The 15387-nt window shown below is 48.6% G+C and overlaps 1 protein-coding gene across 1 annotated transcript in view; it reads right to left on the bottom strand.

Annotated features, from left to right (window-relative positions):
* Positions 1-11301: 11301 nt before the first annotated feature.
* LOC107124383 (hyaluronan synthase 1-like) overlaps positions 11302-15387 on the bottom strand; it is a 28469-nt gene continuing 24383 nt past the window's right edge. The window contains exon 5 of the mRNA XM_015427846.1: positions 11302-12247. Coding sequence (XP_015283332.1) covers positions 11302-12247 — 946 coding nt within the window. The remainder of the gene's footprint in view (positions 12248-15387) is intronic.

Here is a 15387-nt window from a genome sequence, read left to right as displayed (position 1 = left end):
GGGAATGCACGCGAGATGGAACACTGTTGCTGTCCTCAAGTAAACGCCTGGCGGAACATCTCTGCCTTACATGCCCTGTGGAACTGCATTAAGTTCCTCCGGGCACAGATGTTATCTGGCAGAGATGTATCTGAAGTCGATTCTGGCTCCTTTTGGGGTCAGATTGCACAATGAGACTTCCAGTCATGGGACTCCAGAATAGGGATGCCAAGTCCCCCAGGGGGGCGGGGAATCCCCCACCCGGGAGGCCCGTTCCCCGCCGCTGCTGGATCGGCCCCCTGGGGGGAACCCCACCCCCAAAGCACGTCACACGGAAGTGACGCAAGCATGTTGGGGACGTTGGGGATGGGGCCACAATCATCCAAGGGAAACCTCTATGGTTTTCCCTCGGATGATTGTGGCCCCGCCCCCAACGTCCCCGACGTGCTTGCGTCACTTCCATGTGATGTGCTTGCGGCACACGCGAAGACTCCTGGAGCAAGGCTGGACTCCCCCACTCCGGAACAGGTAAGCACTGGGCAACCCTACTCCAGAATGATGGTCAGCTGGGCCTGTAGATCCCAAGTTTCTTTTTAAATGAAGGAACCCAGATTTCCTTGCCTTTTTAGTTTGAAATTTGGGCTCCAGTTCTAGAGCTGAGAACCATAAACTTTATTAGCTGGATTTACAGTCTGCCTTTCTGCCCATCAGGGAACTCTAGGCAGTTTTCAGAGAGGGCGATTTCGCACTAGAGCTGCCTCGCGTTTGCCCCGACACAAACACGTTAATTTCACACCCGAGGCTGCGGGGCTGCATTTTGACTCGCGGTTTCGCCCGATTTCCTCCGCAGTTTCGTGATCCTCAAAAACCAGGATCATGAAACTGCGGAGGAAATCGGGCGAAGCCGCGAGTCAAAATGGAGCCCCGCAGCCTTGGGTGTGAAATTAACATGTTTGTGTCGGGGCAAACGGCGGCTGTGCCGCAAGGCAACTCTAGTGCAAAATCGCCCAGAGTTTCGGGGAAGCAGTGTCACCCAGTTAGGCACTGAGCAGACTCAGACACAGGAGCTACATTGTGTTTTTACCATAGAGTCTTGGGGAATTCCTAGAATGTCCTGTGATACTATTTCCCTCACTGTCCACCCCAAATGCTCCTGCCCCTCCATACCCTCCTAGCTGGCAACCCTAACTTTATGCCTTCAGGTCGTATCCTGAGACAATGGACATTCCCACCCCATAGTTTCTCATAATCTCAGAGCAATGAGCAGCTAGGAAGGAGCCAAAATGATGTGCAGATGTTCTGGCCCAGAGGTCTGAAGTCAGTCCTGTTTCTTGCCTCTCCTGTCACCTTACAATGTCCTTGAAGGGAAGGGGACTTCCTGTCACCCAAAGAGGGAATTGCAGTGCAGCAGACCTTACAAAACGAGGCCAGAGGAGTTGCGGCATCCAGCCACGTCTGTCGCAACTCACAGTTGAACAACAATCTGGCACCAGTTCTTTGAAGGTACAGCTGCCTACAAGGCACATTTTAGTCATTTTGGAAGACAGGGATGCTAGGTGGAACCTCACGCTTACCCAGAAGGGCAACAGATTAAGGACAAAAAGACGGACAGAAGGAAATAGTTCTTAACAAGTAATTAAATGGCCAGATTTACTGCTAGTGAATACAGTGATGGCCATGGGCACACATGGCTTCAATAGGGGGGTAAGACAGATTCACGGAGGAGAAGTCCGCTAGTGACTACTAGCCATGGGGTCTAAAGAGGTCCTCCTTATTCAGAGGCAACAAACCTGTAAATGCCAGTGCTAGGAGGCAACACCAAAGGAAGACCTTGGCTTCTCTGTCCTGTTTGTGGGCCCTTCAGGACAACTGGTTGGCCTCTGTGAGGAGAGATGCTGAAATAGATGGACCACTGGTCTGATCCAGCAGGGCACCGTGTATGTCCTTCTGATGAGAAATGTCAGCCTTTGACTTAGAAGCTCCTACTCCTGGCCATCATCATTGCTGTTCCTTACAGGGGAGAAACAAAAGTGCTCTGTACATGCTCAGAGGTGCCATCATTACTGCTTTGTTCTGGCATTCAGAGCAGGATCAGTGGGTCAGATTGGTAAGCCCAAGCTGAAACTCCACACTTCTTCCCTGCTGTGTGTCCTTCTTGGGCACTCAAAGTGCCAAGCGTGGACTTTGCTTCTCTCCCTGCCACATAGAGAAACAACATATAGACCCCACAGGGTAATACTCACCCAGTGTTGCGCTGCTTCTTCTAGCTCAGTTAAGTCCTTGGCAAACTTGGGCAGCTGGACCCAGCTCTTTGTCTGATTTCTTCCTGTCTTTGGTATCTCTTTCATCGCTAGTTTATCTCTGTTGTCTTTCTGCAGAATGTGCAGAACATTACCATTTCTTGGAGGCCACTGCCGTATCCATCTGCCCAAGTCACACATTCAGTTCTTCGGGTGACTGCAGAATCTATGGGGAGGCTCATCACAGCACATTGGCAGGGTGTATACTTTGCAAAACATTCCAGGTTTAATCTAAAGGTGTACGAATACATCGTTCTTCCATTGCTTTGAATTTTCGTCTATTTTCGTCCCAGCTATTTCTCTGGCGAATTTTCCATTTTTAATTATTTTTATGTTGTGCCATTTATATGCAATTGGTGCACAAAATGGGTGTCAGTTTTAGCAGCTGGGAAAGATTTCTGTGTTCAAGAACTTTCAGAACAACAGTCCATATTCTCATGGTTGATATGATAGATGGTATGCTAGCCGTATTTCATCAGATCTCAGCCCAGGCTAGCCGTATTTCATCAGATCTCAGCAGAGTCGGCCCTGGTTAGTATTTGGATGGGAGACCTCCAAGGAATACCAGTAGGGTTGCCAAGTGGAACTTCCCTTGGCGGCAGGGGACTCCTGGGTAGATCCCGGAGCGCGCGCACGCCGCACACACGTCACCAGGAAGTGACATTATGACGCCGGGCACGCTGGGGGCAGGGCCACGACCATACAAGGGAAAACCATAGAGTTTTCCCTTGTATGGCCGTGGCCCCGCCCCCAGCATGCCCAGCGTGCCCGCGTCACTTCCGGGTCACGCGCACGTCGGGGAGGAATTCCCCCGGGGCTTGATCTGGTGTGCCGGGGAACGGGCCTCTGGGGCAGGGTTTTCCCCGCCCCCCCGGGGGGACTTGGGATCCCTACATACCAGGGTCACCACACCGAGGCAGGCAAAGGCAGACTACCTTCGAATGTCTCTCACCTTGAAAAACCCAACGGGGTTGCCTTGAGTCAGCTCTGACTTGATGGCACTTTCCACTACTACCGTGCAATGTGTACTCTCTGATTCATGAAAACACTTGAATTTGTCAAATGACCCACGCTTAAATTTTAATTTTAGATTTCAGTTTTTTGAAGACGAAAAGTCCAAGTTCACAGAATATTTGGAAGGTGCCTGTAATCCAAGGTAATTTTCAGTATCTTTTCTTTTTATTTCTCTCACATGCGAAATCATAAATATTTCCCAAATATCAATACATTTAGAGTTCGCATATCATATTTCAACAATGACTTCAGGATGTGGCTGTGGACATGCAGATTTCTTTTGCAAGCATTTTTTTTTGTCCCCTCCCCCTGAATTTGGATCTTTGGGCTCTATAGGACAGATTTGAACATAATTCCCAAAGAGCTCTGGGAACTGTAGTTCTGAAGTGTTGGAAAGGAAGACTAGGCATAATGGAGCATACTCACCAAAATGCAGATCCGAGGATTCTTTCAGGATGGCAGATGGCATAAAACATGTCGGTCATAGATCGGAAGCAATAAGAAGGCCCAGAAGAAATAAGAAGTTCTAGAAGCAATTTGCCTTCTTTGACTGGAGAACACTGGAGAATTAATTTCTAACACTTTCCTATCCCAGCAGCAGACCCCTGATTTTTCTCCTCATTACATCCTTGAAGGTTTCCTGTCTTCTAGGATTAGCATTTTGGTGAGATCAGTGGACAGCAGGGTGGGAGGTGGGGAGACAGGGAAGTCATGTTCTGCTGATTTTTATTTTTATTTATTTATTTATCTTTAAATTTATATTCCACCCTCCCCGAAGGCTCAGGGCGGCTCACAAGGGGCACAAATGCCCAAGTTAAAACATTAAAACAGTACAGTCACTTTTACCATAGTTCCAGGAGAGTGAAAGTTTTGTATGGGGTGTGGGCGAGATACAAGGTATGTCTGCCACTGTACGAGAGCTTGGGAACTCAGTGGCCCTTTCGAGACCTGAATGATAGCTTTGTGCCATCCCTGGTTTCTGACTAGGGTTGCCAAGTCCATCTTCCACCCCCAGCGGGGGATGTTGGGGGCGTTCCTGGAGGGGGCGGGGCATCCCCGATGTGATGATGTCACATTGGGGACGTCTGCGCCCCCCTGTGCACTGGATTTCCAGAAACGGCAGTTCCCTGCACTTAAAGGAGATGGCGTTTCCCCTTTAAGAGCAGCTGCGTTTCCCTTTTAAATGCACGAAGCTGGCATTTCCCTGCGAGCCTGATCTCAAGCGGAGATCGGGCTTGGGAGGAAACACGGGTTCCACGCACTTAAAGGGGGAGAGAGGGTTGGCTGTGGGTGTTGGGGGGCTTCCCCCGCTGGCCATCTGGCCGGCGGCGGGTAGAACCCCCCCCCCAAAATGGGGGACCCCGGCAAACCGGGGGGTTTGGCAACCCTATTTCTGACCCATGGATCATGCAGGTTTCCTCCCACCAGCAGTGGCTTTCTTTTCGTCTGCACGGCTTGGCATCTATCTATCTGGCCATCTCATCGGTGCCTTGGGCCTTCCAGCTGCTGCAACGGTACAAGATATTGCAGCTTATCTTGGTTTCCTGTCGCTCACAGTAACAGTCAGGGAGATAGAGTACACTCCAACCAAGGGCCCGGATACAAGGCCTGAGAACATGCTATTGTCAGATTTGGGACACTGGCTTTTAGTTCGCTTCTCCTTAAGGCTTGGCATTTGAAGTCACAGACTGACACCAGCAATAGATTTTAACAACCTTTACTGAACCAAGTTTTTTAAAAGTTAACACATTAAACAGCCCAAGTCCAGAGAGGCATCACAGGGGAGGTGGGCACAATTTGGTTGAGCACAGCGATAGTTAGCTACCATCTTGGCCGGCATTCCCTCCCTCCTGTTCCCCCCACTCCCACTCATCCCCCTAAGAAATGGGGACAGAGTTGTAACTGGAGGTACCAGTGTCATCTGAGTACTGTAAACTATTGGTTATTTTAATCAGCTTTTAAATTGTTGGCATTGCTTGGTTAAATGTTTTTATTATATGGTTTTATTATCATTGTTCATCGCTCAGAGCCCTGAGTATTCAGGGGATTGAGCAATTTATAAATCCAAATTATAAATAAAGTATTGACTCTGCTTGTGGCAGCATCCACATGCCAAGGATTCTCCGTTTTGCATTCATTGCCACTGTGAATGCTGAGGCATTCACACTGGCAAAGGAGAATCCACACGGGGAGTTTTTTGCATACTTCCCTCCATCAGCTGCCATCCCCCCTGCATTTCCCATTGCTGCATTTGAGGGCTTTAAAAAAAAAGGTAACTGCTAGCATTAAAGTGGTATGTATGATAGCATTATAGCTCTATAGCGATTACCGATTTTTTAAAAAAACTGAAAAAACCCTCCAGTGGGTTTGTCATCTGAATGCAGCCATGAATGCTGGCATGGTGGGTATCATTCCCAGAAAGCAATGTAGATGAGAGAAGAAATAGGTGCTGGATACTTCTGTGTAGGCGTATTGGTTAGCTGAACAGCGGGAGCTCACCAGTGTTCAGCAAGAGAGAGAGAGAGAGAGAGGATTTGTGGGCAATTCTGCATTGGCAGGAGGCTGTGGTCCCACCAGGCGAAACACCTCTTTTTGTTTGGGGCCTGATATTTATGCAGATCCACCTGGGAGGTAAACAGACACGCAAAGCGCTGAGTCTTATATGCATCACTTGTATGCAGCTGCTTCAGCATTGCCCCCAAAGCTGCATGAGATTATTGCAAGCATCAGTGAAATGGTCTTTATGGTTGAGAATGCCGGCATGGTGGGTATCATTCCCAGAAAGCAATGTAGCTGAGAGAAGAAATAGGTGCTGGGTCCTTCTGTGTAGGCGTATTGGTTAGCTGAACAGCGGGAGCTCACCAGTGTTCAGCAAGAGAGGGGGGCGAGCGTAGAGAGAGAGAGAGAGAGAGAGAGAGAGAGAGAGAGAGAGAGAGAGAGGGAGAGAACGCAGCCTCAAGGTTATGATAAATTGAAAATTATACTGATTTATTTATTTATTTACTGGATTTATTAATTGCCCAATCCCTGCTATTGCAGGGCTCTGGACGATGTGCCATATCCATAAAACACAATCAGATAAAATCATTGAACATTAAGAATGAGTCCTTGGGAAATGGGCGAGTCCTTGGAAAATGTGAACTTTCCAGTCCAGACAACAGGAGCGAAATTTTGTGGAGATCAGTGGACTGCAGCGGGAAGCGGGAAGCAGGAAGTGAGGAAAGCTCAATTTCTGCATTTGGAAAATTTAGCCCGGATCCAACCTAATGTGCTCAGAAAACATGCTTTCCAAAAAGATGGTAGCAAAGCAAATTTGAGAGACAGTGTACCAAGGATGGGGGAAACTTGGGTAGGGGTTGGTTAGAGGACAACCTCATGCAGATGCTGTGCAAAAAAAAAAATACACTCCAATTTTGAAGCAATGCCAGAGAGAAACATTTGTGTGGAAGCAGTCTGTGTAGTTATGTAGAGTAACCTGAGAGTTAGTTTCCCCCCATGTACAACTAACTCTCGTTACCCCATGTGCATGCCTTCATTGCAGCTAGCTAGACTTAACCTTGGAGACAGTGCGAGAAGGGGGTGAGGAGAGGACGAAGAGGCAATGCACACCTGATTGATAGCAAAATGTGCACATGTGCACATTTTAAGATAGTAAAGGTAAAGGTTTCCCTTGCTCAAAAGCCAGTTGAATCTGACTCTAGGGATGCGGTGCTCATCTCCGTTTCCAAGCCAGCGCTGTCCAAAGACATTTCCGTGGTCATGTGGCCGGCATGACTAGACGCCGAGGCGCACGGAACGCTGTTACCTTCCCACCGAAGTGGTACCTATTTATCTACTTGCAATTTCTTGCTTTCGGACTGCTAGGTTGGCAGGAGCTGGGACCAGAAACGGGAGCTCACTCCGTCATGCGGCACTTGGGTCTCAAACCGCTGCAGTTTAGCGTCTTAATCTCTTGAGCCATCCATGTTCAGAAAGAGAGAGAGGGATAGCATTTTAAGATAGCTGCCGTTAAATTTGTCATCTGAACACAGCCATCCTCTACAGCCGCAAGGCCAAGAAGCAAGTGAGATAAAGATCATTCCTCTTCTTGTCTTTATCAGCTGCGGCCAGAGGATAGTTTTTGAGTCGCAGGAGGCTGTGGTCCCACCAGGCGAAACACCTCTTTTTGTTTGGGGCCTGATATTTATGCAGATCCACCTGGGAGGTAAACAGACACGCAAAGCGATGAGTCTTACATACATCACTTGTATGCAGCTTCAGAATTGCCCCCAAAGCTGCATGAGATTATTGCAAGCATCAGTGAAATGGTCTTTATGGTTGAGAATGCTGGCATGGTAGGTATCATTCCCAGAAAGCAATGTAGATGAGAGAAGAAATAGGTGCTGGATACTTCTGTGTAGGCGTATTGGTTAGCTGAACAGCGGGAGCTCACCAGTGTTCAGCAAGAGAGGGGGGGGGGAGAGAGAGACAGGATTTGTGGGCAATTCTGCATTGGCTTTTCCCTCGGTTGTTTTACTAACCCCCCCCCCCTTGGAGCAGAAAGTCCCCTCTGCATTGCATGCTGCTTTCACTTTCTTAGATCATCGGATTTTAATGGTACCTTCTGCATTGCATGCCGCTTTCACTTTATTTGATCATCGGGTTTTATGGTAGTTTCTGCATAGCTTTATATAGCCGTTCAGGGGTGACTTCGCAGTCATTACGACGTTGCCCCAGGGTATTTGAATGTGGTTTTGTGCTCCACCTTTCCCTCGGTGTTGAGAAAAGGTGAACCGAATGCCAGATGCAGAGTCGCCCTGTGTGGCTTTCTAGCTGATGTTCAGAACCTGCTCTCCCTTCAGTTGGCAAGAGGAGCATGTAGGTGCTTAAATCTACAACTACATAAGAACATAAGAGACGCCAGTGTTGGATCAGGCCAAAGGCCCATCCAGTCCAACACTCTGTGTCACACAGTGGCCAGAAATACCAGTGCCATCAGGAGGTCCACCAGTGGGGCCAGGACATTAGAAGCCCTCCCACTGTTGACCCCCCCCAAGCACCAAAAAGACAGAGCATCACTTGCCCCAGAGCCCCTATCTCCGATAGATTCCCACACCAACTGATTCCTAGGAGTCTGTTATTGTGTTAGCTGCAGTGGTCAGCAATGCCTAGATCAGGGGTGTCGAACTCATTTGTTATGAGGGCCGGAGCTGACATAAATGAGACCTTGATGGGCCAGGCCATGTGTGCCATTAAATGTAATGCCAGGTAGCGGAGATATAAACTTTATAAAGGACACAAACACAAAGGGTTTTTTTAACTTAAAATAAAAATGCTTAAAACATTAGCACTCTTGCAATATTTTGTTTATTTAACAGTGTCTGATAACTGACACCTCTTGCTCTGAATTATTGCATCAAAATGTCTGTGCTGTTGCAATCTTGAGTATGCTGCTCAGGTGTGTATCTGTAAGCTGCAAACCTACGATGACGCAGCAGCAGCAGAACTGGAGGAAGAAGAAGATGACAGCCAGTTCCACTGCGGGCCTGATAGAAGGCCTCTGGGGGACTAATCTGGCCCCTGGGCTGCATGTTTGACACCCCTGGCCTAGATGTTCAACCTCTGTCCCCGTTCGTGTCTCTCTCCAAACCGTTTTGATGTGCTACCATGGGGGGGTTGTGACATTTCACAATTTAAGAGCCAAACACTGTCAAAATTCAGAGCAAGAGATTAACACACAGCCATTATAAGAGCAATAATTTGAATAACTGAAAGTATACAATTTGACAGTACTAATTATTGACACATGGATTAATAATCCATAAACTCCCTGCAGTGTATTGTGATGTGTATTATGAAGTGGCACACGAGAAGTCACGCAAGGGGCGGAGAGAACGGTGGTGCAAGTACCAGGATGTCACCTCCGGGTAACCTGGAAGTGATATCATGGCATTTGTGATGCTCCTCCTCCCTAGGCTCTGCCCCCAAAAGCTACTAGAGGTTGTAGCCACAGGGATGGAAACCCTATTTGCTTCCAAGGACCTTGTTTACATGAAACAGCCCATATTTTATTTACCAGCAATCAGGCCTTTCTAATTGGCAATGCAAGCTCAGATTCACATTAACCCGTTGCTACTTTTTGGATAAAGCAGTGAATCTGTAAAGATGGTACTCTTCCTCCCCCATGTGATTCATACACTATCTCCCATATAAATAAAAGCCGAATGGTGGTGGCACTTCTCTAGAACATTTCACACGCTCCAAAATCAGTTCGCTCTCTGATCTGTCATTCAGAGGGTCTCCCTATCCACTGGCCGCTTTGCCTGAGTCCTGCCTCCAACATTCTAAACATTTTGCTAATCCTCTCCCCCGCATAGCCAATCAGAACACAGAGGTTATTTGCATATGCAGCCTCATTGGCCTCTGCCTTAGAACACAGAGGTCATTTGCATATGCAACTTGATTGGCTTTTGCCTCTAACATTCTAAACAGTTTTGCTGTTCTGAGGTAAAATTTGTCCAATCTCCAGGTGAGGTCTGGAGATCACTCAGAATTACAACTGCTTTCCAGATGGCAGAGATCAGTTCCCCTGGAGAAAATGGTGGACTCTGTATCCTTATATGCTGCTGAGGTGACCCCCGTATGACAGCCAATGTGACGTAGCAGTCAGGGCTTCAGAGCCTGGGAGAGGCTGCAGGTGTGTGGGGGGTGGAAAGCTGAAGAGTGAGGGGGAAATAAAGGTAGGTTGATGATTGTCTGGGAAGGAGATAGGGTTGCCAACTCCAGGTGGGAAATTCCTGGAGATGTGAGAGATGGAGCCTGGAGAGGGTGAGGTTTCAGGAGGTGTGGGACCTCGGGCAGGTACAGAGCCATAGACTCCACCCTCCAAACCAACTATTCCCTTCTGGGGAACCGTCGTTGCCAATCTTCAGGTGAGGGCTGGAGATCACTCAAAATTACAACTGTTCATTAGGTAGCAGAGATCAGTTCCTCTGGAGAAAATGGTGGACTCAGTGTCATTATACCCTGCTGAGGTCGCCACAGCAAATTGACACTGAGTGTCCAAGGCCGTGGCACCCGCCCAGAGCCTCTTTCTAGAGGTCGTTGTATTTATTTCCACAACGGGCCTTTTTCCTAGTCAAAGAATAGTGTCAAAGGAATAGCACCGGTGGTTTCATTTTTCTTCTACCCTTTTCTGACCTCTAAATATCTTTATGGATCTCCCAAAACCTCCTTTCATATGACACATTTGGGAGCTACGAACCACGAGTATATTGTGGATCTTCATCCCCCCTTCCTCATTCTTTTTTTTTGGGTGAGTGTATGCAAATAATATGATATAGGTGCTAGGAAAGTGTAAGATGTCATCATGTTACTAGGATAATTCAGCCAGCAGGCCAAGAACCAGTTTTGCCAGATGTGTGGTCCTTGGAAGAAGAAGGGGGGGGGGGAGGATTTGTACCCCGACCTTCACTTGGCGTCTAAGCAGCTGAGAGAGCTCTCAGAGAACAGCTCTTGAGAGAGCAGTTCTGAGAGAACTGTGACCGATCCAAGGTCACCCAGCTGGCTGCATGTGGAGGAGTGGGGAATCAAATCCAGTTCTCCAGATTAGAGTCTGCTGCTCTTAGCCACTCCACAAAAGTGGATTTGGCACTCTTTCTCCGGCTTGGAATGTATTCCCACTATCTCTGCCTTAAACCAAAGTACAAGGAAAACAAAAGAAGGAGGGGAACCAGCTTACACAGTTTATGGATTTCAAGATTATATGAATTTTCCAGGAGGTATATGAGTCCACTCTATGATGAATGTATGTCAAGTTGGACTATGGAATTACAAAGTACGGTTGAGTGCCTCCAGGTGGGGCCTGGAGATCTCAAGGAATTACGACTGATCTCCAGACTGCAGAGATCAGTTCCCTTGGACAAAATAGTGGCTTTGGATGGGGGGGGGGGCTCTGCAGACTCCCCTCCTCAAACCTCACCCTCCCCAGGCTCCACCCCCAAATCTCTGGGAATGTCTCGACCAAGATCTAGCAACCTGAAGCCAAAGTCTCCAAATGCTGGACTTCTGAGTGTTGGTGCCTGGGAGTTTGTGGGCTGCCTGGCTGCTGAAGACAACTTCCAAACTCTTGGATTGTGGAGAGGCAGACGATGGCATCGCAGCAGCAGCTGAAATAAGGCAGGAGGAAGGCCACCTGGCACCCTGAAATGAAGCCCGGAGAAGATCTGGCAGGCGAGTCCAGCCACATCACCAGAAGGAAGTAGAGAATGTGATAGGGGAGCCAGCATAAGAAGAACGTAAGGAGGAAAGTGAAGGGGTGTTTGATGAGCTCCCTGGATTGGGGGTGGTATAACTTCTTTTGCTTGCTTGTATGGGTGCTGTAGCAAATCATCATCAAGGTGAGCAAGCACAGGAACCAGATGAAGAAACTGGTGGCAAGAGGTCTCATGGTCATCCATTCATCCAGGTCGCTTTTGGGGTCTTTGGACGACATCGCTGCTTCCCAGAGGTCATGGTACCCCATGCTGAATGCAAAGGACAAAGCCCAGATGACCAGAGTAGCCATAAGAGCCCATTGGAATGCCCGGGTTTTTTCAAACCACGCAGGGGAGGCCACGGAGAGGGTACAACAGGTGGTCATGGCGGCCAAGAAAAAAGCCCTGGAGACCATGTGCACGGCGGTGATGCTGCTGTTCAGTGTCAGAAGGATATCGAAGCTGGTGCTCATGGACCAAACTCTGAGGGGTAGGAGGGAGATGAAGACGAAATCCACAATGGCCAGGTTGAGGGACCACACCAGGTCGATGGCCCTCTCTTTTCCGTGGAAGACAATGAAGACGGCGGAGCCGTTTAACATCAGCCCGGCGAGGAAAGCCAGGCCATACACCACCAGCAGCATCTTTAGCGAGACTCGTGTGAACGACACTTTGTGTTTCTTCGGAGAGCCTCTCGCAGTGCACAATGCAGAACCTGTGCTGAAAAAAAAATTAAAAGAAAGCAGAAACAGTAAAGAGAACCATGAAGGGTGCAGCAGGCAGTTATGGAACTGCCTGATGCTGAAAAGCTGCATCAACAGGACGTCTGTGGGCTCTTTTTGTAGCAGGAACACCTTTGCATATTAGGCCACACACCCCTAATGTAGCCAATCCTCCAAGAGCTTACAGAGCTCTTCTTACAGGAGCTACTGTAAGCTCTTGGAGGATTGGCTACATTAGGGGTGTGTCGCTTAATATGCAAATGAGTACCTGCTACAAAAAGAGCCCTTGACCTCACAAAGAAGGAGCTGCCGGGAAGCTGCCAAATCAGCAAGAAAGCCCGTAGCTTAAAGGCACAGCTCCACAAGAATTTCTCCTGTAGATGCCTTTTTTCAATTATTTAAAAACATTTTTTTTAAAAGTGTGCACTTTTTGAAGTAGAGTGGGGGTGCTGTAGTTTAATTCCCGCACTGAGCCAAGGGGGTTGGAGTAGGTGACCTCTAGGATCCCTTCTAACTCTGTGTCAAGAAACTGGTCTCCTTTAAGACAGGTTTTCTGCCTAGGTGTTAGCTTTCTTGACTATAGAAATCATCACCCCCACCTGCCAACTTGTTATCGGAATTGTTGCTTAGGCTGGCAGAAGTGATGAACTTGTAGCAGCTGAGAACTGTCACCTAAAGTGGTTGATAGCTTGCAGTTTAAAGATCTACCCTGGTAACAGCTTTCGATTGGCTAAATGCCTTTTCTTTCTGCACTGAGAACTTCAGCCCCACCAGAAAAAAAGTGCCCCACAAGCCACAAAATCTTGGCTAAGGGCCTGGCAGCAAGCCACACCTCACTCATAGGCAGCACCAGGTCAGGTGATGCTCCCTGAAAGATTTCCAGGTTGTACTATTTCTAGGTCCATTGATAAAGACTCCCAGAATGAGGAGTGCTTTAAAACAGTTGGTGGACAGCCCTATTGTGTAGGTTTAGCTGTCTGCATGGAAGCCAGCCCTGGGCTATTGGGTATAGCAATTCTTTTAGCAAAGATTTCAATGAGGTCTCACTTTAGCCAGCATCGTAGCAGTAAACCCCTTTACAGAAACCAGACAGCAAACTCATAAACACATTAAAATGCGATCTTAGACTTCATAGAACTCAGCCGCGTCGCTTTATTTTGTAAGTTATGTTTTTGAAGCTTCAGAGTGTGTGGCAACTGCTGTGGCTAGACCTGTGGGAGCGTGCGTTGCATAAGTGTAGGGCAGAAAACGGACTCATAAGCTGCACACGAGAAGGCCTTGTGCTGATATGACAATGCATGTCCCGAGTGAATTACTTATTGAGGATGTGTTTGGAGAGGGTGGATCAGGAATTCTTTTGGTCGGATTGCATTGCAAGCTTTGTATCAGTTTTGCCACACTGGGGGGGGGGGTCAGCAAGGGACAGGCTGCATAGTAGGGTTGCCAAGTCCCCTCTGGCCACCGGCGGGGGGTATGAGGGTAGGGTTGCCAGATCCAGGTTTGGAAACTCCTGGAGATTTGGGCGTGGAGCCTGGGGAGGACAGGTACACCGGTGGGGTACAATGCCATAGAGTCCACCCTCTAGAGCATCCCTTTTCTCCAGGGGAACTGATCTCTGTAGTCTGGAGATGAGGTGTAATTCCGGGGGATCCCCAGGTCCCACCTGGAGGCTGGCATCCCGCTGGCAGGGATGGGGGGTTAGGGTTGCCTAATCCAGGTTGGGAAACTCCTGGAGATTTGGGGATTGATCCTGGGGAGGACAGGGAGCTCAGTGGGATTCAATGCCATGGAGTCCACCCTCAAAGCATCCATTTTCTCCCGGGGAACTGATCTCTGTAGTCCGGAGATGAATTCCGGGGGATCCCCAGGTCCCACCTAGGTAGAGTCTGGCATCCTTACTGCCACCAGTTTGCTGTATATACAGTGGGCTCTAATCGGGGTGGAGCTACGCCTAAAAAAAGGCATTCTGGAACAAGAGAAATGTCTTTGTAATCGCTTGCACTGTCTTTAGGTTTGCTTAACAAAGAAGTCGGAGAGTGATTCAGCAAGAACACAGCTTTATTCTTCAACTCGAACACAACTCCAACACGGATCAACACCTGATAGCCAGAACAGCCTTTACATTGCAGCTGTCCTGCTTTTAAACATTCCAGGCTAATGTTGCCACACCCACTGTACAAATACCAACCAATGAGGTTGTTCACATAAGGACCAATCACGGATGATCTTCTTCGTGGTTTCTGTGCTTCACACCAATGGGTTTAGTGCGCCTGCGCTGACCCAACCGGTGCTGTAGCAAGCTATGTTTCAAAGGATTTTCGCGCGGGTCCCACTGAGCATGCGCAGGAACCCCAGCGAGCATGCCCAGAGGGACGGGCGCGGACATCCCACCAGTTCTCTCTCTACCGCCGCGTTGAAAGGACCTTTTTGCCTTTCCTCCTGACCGGATAGCTATTACTGCCTACGGGCCTTTACCTCATTTCTTTGTTTCTTAGGATCATCCTCCGTTTGATTTTGTCCTTTAGTTTTCTTTAAAAAAAAAGAAAGAAGAAGAACAAGAACTTTTGTTTTCCTGAGGGGAATCTCCTCAGGCCTTCGGGCCTTCCCCCCCCTTTTTTCCCTCATCACTTTTCCCCGGCATTTGTTTTTTCCCGCCGCATGGAAAAGAAAAAGAAGAAGAGTCAGAAGTGGGGCTTTTTCAACCGCTGTAAGAAGTGTGGAAGTAAATTGGCCCCTCCAGACGGCCATGAGCTTTGTTTGTTCTGCTTAGGCGAGTCGCATAGAGCAGATACTTGTAAGCATTGTGCTAGATTTTCTAATCAGACAAAAAAGAACCGTGCCGCACGGTTAAAGGTCGCTCTGTTGGAATCCGCTCTCCACCCGCCTTCCGCTATGCCGGACCAACCTTCTACCTCACGTGCATCCGTCGATACCGGGGCATCGATACCGACGAGATCGACATCGAAGGTCGCATCAAAACAGTCCACTAAAGGCAAGTCTGGGAAGGAACATTCCACAAAAAAGGACAAGCAGTCCAAGTCGTCTAAGGAGGGTAAGACCGGGCCCTCTGAGGGCGTTCCTTTGCAGAACCCCCCACCGTTACTGCCGGAGTCTACGGCTGCGTCGACATCGAAGGAT

This window comes from Gekko japonicus, unplaced genomic scaffold (assembly GCF_001447785.1).
Source record: "Gekko japonicus isolate JY-2015 unplaced genomic scaffold, Gekko_japonicus_V1.1 scaffold641, whole genome shotgun sequence".
Taxonomy (NCBI): Eukaryota; Metazoa; Chordata; class Lepidosauria; order Squamata; family Gekkonidae; genus Gekko; species Gekko japonicus.
This window is presented reverse-complemented; position numbering and strand designations above follow the sequence as displayed.